Consider the following 9,827-nt stretch of genomic DNA (forward strand, 5'->3'; position numbering starts at 1 on the left):
AAATCAAAGTAACTAGCAATTCAAGGCCATCAAATTGGAAAAAAACGAAATAAAATTGTAAGCGCCGATAGTTGTTGGAAAAGGGTTAATGGCACGCAGGCTACATTATGGCGTACTAAAGTGAATTAAAGTATAAAATTTCACTATGGCAAAAAAAAAAATTTAGACAGCAAAATTTCCACAATGCTCGTGAAATTTTAATGCTGGTCTACGGCAATGAAAAGTGATGGGCAATTTTGCAGAAAAATAAAGAAGTACACAGAGGGTAAACAAGAAAATACGAAACTCGAGCCGCAGCTGCCAAAGAAAACTAAGTGAAATAATCCTGTTTCCGTTTCCACCAGTGGGCAAAGAAAAAAGTAACTACACCAAAGGATAATGGCTTGGTTAGCATAGTGACGCGATGTAGATTTTATTTAAACATATACCTACATACCTATGTACATATGTACACATACATACATATTTACGTTCACCCACAATGGACGTGATTGCGTTTGAATAAAATCACACACGCATACATATATATGTAAGTGCGTACTTGTGTCTACTCGTTTGTACGCGTATACACCTATGTATATACAAGTATATGTCATACATATACCAACACACCTGCGTATTGTCTCCAGCCAAACATTTGAGGTAAATAAATTTTGCATTGAGTTAAATTGCCTAAACTCAAATTGAGCGCAAACAAGTTTCAATTTGGATTCAACGCCATTTATTCACCTAACAACGCTGCTGCAATTCGGCTAACCTTTGCCATCGGCTAAGTAAACCTAGCAGCATCTGTATACAGAACTTGGGTACATGCGTTTTTCGTTTGTTCGGTTCAAATGTGTTTATGTATGTCCATTAGGGTGATCCTGAAATGCATGTGAAAAAGTAAAGTTAGAATTTTTATACTCTCACCCCCGGCGATTGTTCAATAGCGAAAAAATTATATACCCCTATTTTTCCATTCATTCGAAAATATCGATTTTGTACCATTTCTACGAAAAGTTGTTTTTTCCATATTAAATATAGGTTAAATTTTGAGCGCTTTGAGCGACTTTTAAATATTTTTTGAATTCAAAATAAAAAAATTGGGGTATACTTTTTTTGATATAGAATAATCCTAGGGGTTGAGAGCATTACAATTCCGACTTTGCCGTTTTTGGACCACCCTATTTTACAGACATTTGTATAAGTAAGGGCAATCAGTTCTTTTTGCCACTTAATTCATGCGTTATCGCCTGTGTGCCGCTACTGTTATTTCACCTGTGACCTCAATTGGACAGATTTTCTTAGCTCATACATGACTGCGTACGTAGGTAAGGATTTACATACCTGTGTACATGGAGCATTCCAGCACAATTTAGACACAATTTGACTTTGGCATTTCCAATTATTATTATTTTTTTACTTTTTACGCGATAGTAACAGTTAAGAAACGCCAGCATGATAGTTTTTTAATTTTTTTGTCCAACCGTTTTCAAGATATCGATTTTTGAAAAAAATAATAGTTATTTTTTTTTTAATGTTTGCGAAAAATTGACCTATTGCGGCCATTTCTTTTGACATTTTTCATTTCCAAAACCCGTTGGGAAAATGAAATCGAAAACATTTTCAACAGCGTATTTCTAAAAAATCTTCGTTTAAATTCTAAAATAAAATGTTAATTTTCAACAAAACGACAAATTGCTGATCAATTTTCTTGAAACATTCTTGGAAAAAACTGTCACTCCGCAACTTTTAAGCGTACTCCGATAATGTGGTAATAATGGATTCCATTTTTTCGAGTTCTTAAATTAATGAAAAACCAGAGAATTTTGTCCAACTCAACGCCAAGCGCTCTGGCTGCGTCAAAACAAACAGTTTAGTGTAAAGGAAGAAATTCTCTACACAATTCCAGTGGCAAGTACTAAGCGGCGACTTATCATTTTCACGTAATCGATTATTTAATTCTAATTCTGTTCCTAATACGCCATGTATGTACATTTTATATTAAAAATTTGTAAATTTTATAGAAATACGGGTTTTTCCATTTCAGTTTCCAAAAGTGAAAATTAAAAAAAATGGTCCCAAAGTTATGGGCCTTTAAAAAAAAAGAACTATTATTTTTCAAAAATCGATATTTCGAAAACGGCTAGACGAAAAAATCATAATGGTTTAAGGCCAAATTTTGTCCGAATTGGGCTGGAATTCCCCATAAACGATTCTGTATAAAGGTATACAAACGTTATTCGTAAGTTTAACATTATCCTTTTGGTTCTTATTATGTTATTGCTTTTACATTGCTCTATGTTCATAGGCACACACATACATATATGTATATATATTCCAATTCAGTCATTTTTCTTACTTGGGTACTCAATTGTGTCTCACCTTCATATGTACTGAATATAAAGAAAACACATGCCACTAGTTTTTGGGAATGCTGTGAAAAAAAATCTTACTTGATTGGCTGGAGAGTTAAAGTTTTATTAGCGAAGAATTTTAGTTATTTATTTATTTCTTTAATTTTCCTTTTAGTTTTATAAACTAAAATGATGTTGAGACTACAGCTGACCGAAGCGTGATTTTACGTTTTACTTTGATCTGGAACTAAATACTTGTACAAAAGAGTTGCATGACTTATACAAAGCAGAAGAAAAGAAAGCAAGCAATCAATTTTTCATTCTTTGTCTACTTCATGGCAGACTGACTGTTCACTTTGGTGGACCTTCAAGTGAATAAAGAGAAGAATTCCACGCGAATCACCTCTTCGATTACTAAATGGGAGCTGGACAAGTAGTTAGAAATCAAGCTCGAGATCTTGCAAGGAAAATAAGTTCTCTTGTACATTGCCTTCTAGCAAGGTATTCTCGAAAAATATCGTATAGAATAATTAACGATTTAATTTAATGGTTGATTTGCTTATTATGCAATGTTTCGAAATCCAAAGCCTGGTGAGGGAATATCATTAGTATATGTATTAAAAAAAATCGAAAATGTTCGCGTTATGAAAGAAAAAAATCGGCATTCTTTTTTAGTTAAATGGTCCATTTTGAAACCTTAAGTTGAACAAAAATCGATTTCGTACTAGACTAAGAAGAAGATCGACTTGTTCGTCAGGTTATTCTTAATTTAGATAGAGATTGACTTCAATTTCGATGACATATGTTACCACTTTTGCAAATCAAAAATCAAAAGAAGGATCGCACCAGCAGTACAAGTACGGTGCCATATATTTATGGCAGCCTAATGCGGTACAAAAAATAATTTTGCCAATTTTCCCGCAAAAGATAAGCGACTTTAAATCCCTTTCCAATGATTCAAGATTTATTTGCTTCGAAACAGCATCTTTATTTGTCATATATTTTTCGAAGGCAGGGATACATGATGCAAATATCCAACTACTTTGGATGCACGTGTTTTATTTAACGCATTATTTATTTTCCACTTGGATTTAAGCCAATATATAACATCCAGAAGGAGGTGAATTGCAAAGCGTGCGTTTGAAAGGTTCCACTTCCCTTCCATATTTGAGAACTTCTTTACTTTTTTAAAACATTATCCTAATAGCCTTCTTTTTTTGGGAGTTTCTCATCTCATCGTAAAATCAGCAATAATTTTTTGGTTCAGTGTTGCCTAATGAATATCTTTTCTCTTCAAAAAGTTTAAAATTGCTTCCATACCACTGCACATTGCATCGGTAATGGTACCTGAAATTCTCGATAAAAGTAAAATCAGCTGTTCTACTGCTGCCAGTTCCATATGCTTTGCTTCAAAGAATACTCAACGTGAAATGCGTTGAAAGACACGTTTAAAAAGCTAAATTTCCTTTAGAAATTTTAACAATAATCATTGACGTCTAATTTCGATTCATACTCAAAAATATTCAGTTTTTTTAAGCAAAATTACAACATCAGAATGCATCTACCCGTACATACATAGTATGTGTGTGCTCCTCGCTTTGAATCACAAGTGTCCACGAAATTTTTCCCACATATGGAAGCTTTCAGAAATACTTATTTATGATACCAAAGTCAGGCAAAAATTCGACACTAATTCTTACAGGCCGATCACCTTCAGCCTTATGTACTTTCTACAAAAATTTTGAACTACTTTTTTTGAAAAAAATTACAATCTTCAATATTATTCTCTCTTCATTCGATTGTAAGAAAGGTCACCTTTACGAGAGCAGTTTGCTTGCTGTTTCATAATTTTTAACTAAAGCAAGCATACTTGTTAATATTTTTCACCGCTGCTTTTTTCTATTAGCCTGCCAAAGATATATCTAAATTTTTCATTTCATTCATTATTGCATTTTTTTACGCTGCGCTGCTTGCTATTCTCTCATTTGTATGTCAACCTTTTGACCCATTAAAATAAACTAATATGGATTTGATTGCAATTTTCTGCGAAGTATGCCGCGTATGAGGTGCGTTCATAGAAAAGCGAGGAACATTTAATTAGGAAAACGCTTGTATGTAGCTGTAAAAATTTATCACTGTGTCGTACATAAAAATAGTTTAGTGCATATGAACTTTAATGTTCGAAGAGTTTTATGTGAGCTTCGGGCGTGAGATAAGTGAAAAGTGGAATCCCAAATATATGATAATACAATGTAAGGCATCGTAAAAAATTTGCAATGATATCACTAGTTTATATGTTCATGAAAGTGTTCACATATCATCATTTCAAAAACATTAAAATAAGTGCTTGACATTCGTAGTATACCCGGTTAGTTTGTAAGTTTTAGAGGAAATAACAGTTTATAATTCAATTAAAACCTTTTCGCGTGGTACTTATTATTAACAAAGACGATTACATAGTTTTTAAAAAGTTTACTCTTTTAAACTCTTCAGAAAGTGAACATTTTTTCGTCTTCAAAATCAAGTTAGTGGATTTCGTGTCCTCCTCCTTTTGTAGGTCGGTTAAAAAAAAAGTGATTTATCTTCCCATTCTTGGCGTAGTTCTCCTTATTTTCGATTTCGCTGTAACCGCCTGAGCTATTTCGACTGAGCCCATACTTATAGTCTTTCTATTCTACTTTAAGTTTAAGTTTTCTTGTCTTTGATATGCTAAGAGCTTCTGAAATGAATGCGGTTGAAATAAATAACAGCTCATTGCCATTTTCTAGTGAAACCAAGTCTTAAACTATTTAAAAAGAAAAACATGTAAGCAAAGGAAGACCCAGAGAAGAAACTAGATAAGTATAAGAAAAAAAATATCAAATTGATATAATATGTATTTCTTTCCAAAAATAATTTTTAGTTTAGATCATAAAGCGCGAAGCTAGAAATAATTCCAAATAAAGATAAAAAAAATAAAATAAAATACGAAAAGGAAAGAATTTAAATCGACTACGCGAACTTCGACTGTAACGAAAAAGTCGAAAATTTATTTGCGCTTGCAGGAGAATGTGGTAAATGAATGCAACGAACACGAGGTAAACAAGAGAAAACGCAAAAAAGTAAAGTAGTTTGCAATGAGATAACAAAAATATCTTTTTAGGGAGAGTGAATGCAACTAACTGGAGTGTAAGGAAAAGTACTTATTGATAAAAATTCATTTAGAAGAAATGTTAGCAAAAACTAAAAAAGTTTTTTGTAAAAGAAATTATGTTGAGTGCTTGAAAAAACTTGCAAATGGCCAGTGGTCTTGAGAAAATGGGGATGAGTGCGGTGTAATTGTAACTACTTAGTTCAGGTGAAAGTTGAATGCTTTATAGCATAAACAGACGGAAACGTTAATGCGGATTAACTGAGCTGTTGATGTGAATCAAAATTGTAAAATGACATATGGCAATTTTGCGTATTAAGCGAGCCGCGAAGTCGTGGGTTCGGTTAGCAAACATACATTTCAATTTCGAAATTTGTAATAGTTGACTTTTTCGATAAGTTAGAATAAAATTTTTTATAATACACAGTGACTGAAACAAATGATCACGTGATTTTTTTTTAATATTAAAATATCATCTAAGCTTTAACGAAAACCGTGTAAATTGCAGTATCAAACTTTATACAAAATTTAGGAAAATTCACCAAATTTTCATCAAAATTTAAACTCTGAATTTCTAGGACATTTTTGGGTATGCAGTTTCTTAGTCCATTCAGTTTTAGTGTAATGAAGTGCAAGTTTCAAAAGGCTAAAAAAGCGCGTTATTTTTTGAGATTTTTTTTTTGTAAGCTACTTTTTCGGGTTTTTAAACTATTTAGCCCTTTGAAACTTGCAATTCGTTATACTTAATTTTATGGGCTATAAAACTGCTTACCCAAAAATTTTTTAGAAATTCAGAATAAAAAGTTGAAATTTTGATGAAAATTTGTTGAATTTCCCTAAATTCTGTATAAATTTTGAAACTGTGATTTACACGGTTTTGGTTAAGGCTTAGCCAAAATTTTTATATAAAAATAACANAAAAAAAAATCGCAGAAATTCGACAAAATATTAACTTAAAATTAATAAGTTTCGACAGTATGTCTTATTTATCAGATTTAGGTAAATTCTGATGGTTTTAGCGACCTTTCTACTTATAATTTAGTGCTTTGCCGGCTCGAGGTCAATTTTAAAAATTCTTTATGAAACACAGAAGTTTTTTGGTGTTTTCAAAAAAAAATTTTTAAAATTGACGTCGAGCCGGCAAAATACTAAATTTAGGTAAATTTTTTGTCGAATCTTTGCGATGAAAAAAATTAAATTTTTTAGAATCCCAAAAATTTTAAAAAATTTTTTATGTGTTCGTGTAGGTATTTATTTTTTGTACGTAGGGAAAAACTTAAGGGGTGGCCAGTGTATATCTATATATAGATACTTTTTAGGACCACCCTAATGTATTAATATACTTATGTGTGTACAACCAATGTAAATCTAAAAAAATAAAAATAATTAATTTTTGCAAATAGCTCACATTGGGGTTAATGTGGATCAACTGTCGTCGGAGATAATTCCGTATTGGCGAGTTCATCCGAACGAACGCTGCCGTCTGTCGCTACTTTTAGAGTGTTCGTAGCACAAATAAATAGTAAAATGGAGCTTTGGTTGGTGTATTTCGAGTGTTGCGTTGTGTGCTCTTTTTTTCAATTATTTGTGTCAGTTGTGGTGATTAGGGTATGCACATTATATTTGTAATATTGTACACTTTGTGGTGGATTTCTTAATTAACATAGGGCTTATGAGTCTAAAAAAGCTATCAAACCGAGAAGAAATTTGTCACTTTCAATAGATTTGAAAATTTTAGCACCAATGTTACTAGTAAGAAAAAAATTATTTGTTCTCGCATTTAATTTACCAAAATTAACGTACAACTGTGTGACTGAATTCAAATGACAGAGGCAGAGACTCAGCCAACAAAAATCTATTGAAAAGGACAAACTCTTCTACAACTGATAAACATCATTTTAACAACGCGAAAAACCAAAAATAAAGTAGCAAAAAAAAAACATATACACAAAAACGCAAAAACATATACATTCAAAAATATTTGAATCCTCCTTCTCTTCGATTCACTTACCGTTGGCGTATTTAGTAGTGGCGGCAGGTTATTGAGCAGATTAGATGATTGTATATCGACGCGTACTGGCGGTGCGACAGTAGTCGGTGGGGCGGGTGTGGCAATGGGTACCAATGTACCAAGCTGCAAAAGAGAGAAAAAAACATTTACTTATGTAAAATTTGTATTTTGTTGGAAAATACGTATCGTAAACAGGAATTTATATTTGTCGCATGTAAATAAATTCGTTAAATCGCTCAGATAAATGTACACACATATTTATGTATGTACGGTTGTGCGCATTTGCGCGACACAAACCGCATGACTAATGCTAAATTATGTTTATACGCTTACTTGATTGTAGTACTTATGATTGTGCATTTGGGATGAGCGCGTGCTCACATTTCATAAAAATTATGCAACAATAAATTTGTTATCAAATTGTGCATACATTTTCATAATTCAACGCTTAGCACACAAACAAAAATACTGGCACAAGATAGAATCACTACTGTGAGTTTAAAGGAGATAAAGATTTTGTAAATAAATTTGGTTTTTGAAACCCAATTTATATACATACGTAAGAATGCTACATTGTATAGTTGCAAGCTGTAGAGTTAAAACTTAAAATAAAATACACGCTGTAAGGTGTAGATTTATGTATGAGGTTTTCAAAATGTGTGTGTCTGCACTTATACTGACAGCAATAGGGTATCGCACACTTTCTATCTTCAAAGTGACACAACTCAAAATTACACGTTCGTCAGAAAATGCGAAAAACTATTTCTTAGCGTATGCTAATCATATGGGAATTGTTTGATGTCGGCATCTTTAATTTAACAAAATCTTAAGTTAGAATCAACAATTTTTAGTTTGTTTATTTATTTAAGTGGAAAGACGATTTTAGTCCATCAAAAATTCTTTGTTTATAAGGATTAAGACGAGAGTCAGTAGAAATAATGACCAGGTTTACATATTGTTCCATCGACCATACCATATAAATAATGTAGTATAAAAGGAACTAAGGAACTTTAGTTTGCCCTCTGTAAATGCATTAGACATGTTTACAACTTTAAAATTTCCGGTTTTTTTTTGAGCTGCTACTTGATTAGGGGAAAGAAGTGAAAGGCACTTAAGATGGTATAGCGATAAACATTCGCTATTCGAGTAGTTAAAATTTTGGTTCTTCAATGTTTTTCAAGGAAACTAAATTCTAGTTACATTTGCCAATAGGTTGTCTTGGTGATATAAGTTCACCACTCTGGCTCACCTTATGCGAATTTTAGTTTTTAATAATCTTTAGACAATCATAAAAGCGGCTTCGGAAGTCAATCAGTTGGAGGTACATATGTACTACCACCCTACATGGACCGGGTTTCATTCCTGGTATGAGTACCATCTAACACAAAAAATATTCTAAAGCGGTCGCTCCTCGGCAGACAATAGAAAAACTCCGAGCATACTACAACCTCAAAAAGCGGCTCATTAAAACCATCAGCCATAATGAGTTGGCGTAAAATAGAAAGTTTCACCACTCATGCGTCTCATTAAGATTCACATCTTGAAATCGGCAAAAAGCTCATCCAAACACTTAACAAAAATTCGAACACTCAATACTTTTTCTTTTTATTTAGAATTAGAAGATAACAGTGAATTTGATAGGTCTTGAAACAGTTCAGAAAGGTTCTAAAAAAAATCGAATGGTCCAGAAAAGTTCAGAAAAGAAAACCAGAAATGACTCGAAAAAATCCCGTAGAAGTACCAAAAAACGCGAAAAACTCCGAGAAACTATGAAAAGTACGGGAAAGAAAAAAAAATCCCTATAGGTACCGAAAAATAAACTCGAGGAATGTCCAAAAATCTCGAAAGGTTCAGAAAATTCCTATACAAAACTCTAAAGATGCCAAAAAAGAAAACTCGAAAAACATGAAAGAAAGCGAAAATTCGCCTACGCGCATAATCCTGAAAAATCCCGAAAAAAGCCAATATCAAAAAAAAAAATAATAATAATTAAAAAAGCACAAAATTTTGAATAATCCCGAAAAAAACTGCAAAAATTTTTGAAAACTCCTGAAACTTTTATTTTATGAACCATATCTAAATTACGTTCGAAGTCCTGTTTCCATAAAATCCTGAGCAAATACAGGTCGTCATTATAGCTAAAGGTAGACCACTTCTTTAGGAATTTTTAGCACATATTCTAATTTTTAACAATAGAGGGAATTTATACAAAAAAATTGGAAAGTGATTTCTATGTAAAAGTCAGCGAATCCTATTTGCTCAAAGAATCCTCATTTATTCAAAGACAATGCGATTATAGTTTTTATACCCGAGCGCACTTATGCACAAGGGTATATTAATTTTGTTC

At 32.4% G+C, this 9,827-nt stretch overlaps 1 protein-coding gene across 1 annotated transcript in view; it reads right to left on the reverse strand.

Moving 5' to 3' along the window:
- LOC108366109 (collagen alpha-1(XV) chain-like) overlaps positions 1-9,827 on the reverse strand; it is a gene marked incomplete at its 3' end in the record, with an annotated part of 91,360 nt that overhangs the window by 24,009 nt on the left and 57,524 nt on the right. Inside the window, exon 7 of the mRNA XM_017620410.1 lies at positions 7,481-7,603. Within this exon, the coding sequence (XP_017475899.1) occupies positions 7,481-7,603 (123 nt within the window). The remainder of the gene's footprint in view (positions 1-7,480; positions 7,604-9,827) is intronic.

Source organism: Rhagoletis zephyria, unplaced genomic scaffold, assembly GCF_001687245.7.
Source record: "Rhagoletis zephyria isolate East Lansing unplaced genomic scaffold, Rhagoletis_zephyria_1.1 Rzeph_scaffold_02146, whole genome shotgun sequence".
NCBI classification, from domain to species: Eukaryota; Metazoa; Arthropoda; class Insecta; order Diptera; family Tephritidae; genus Rhagoletis; species Rhagoletis zephyria.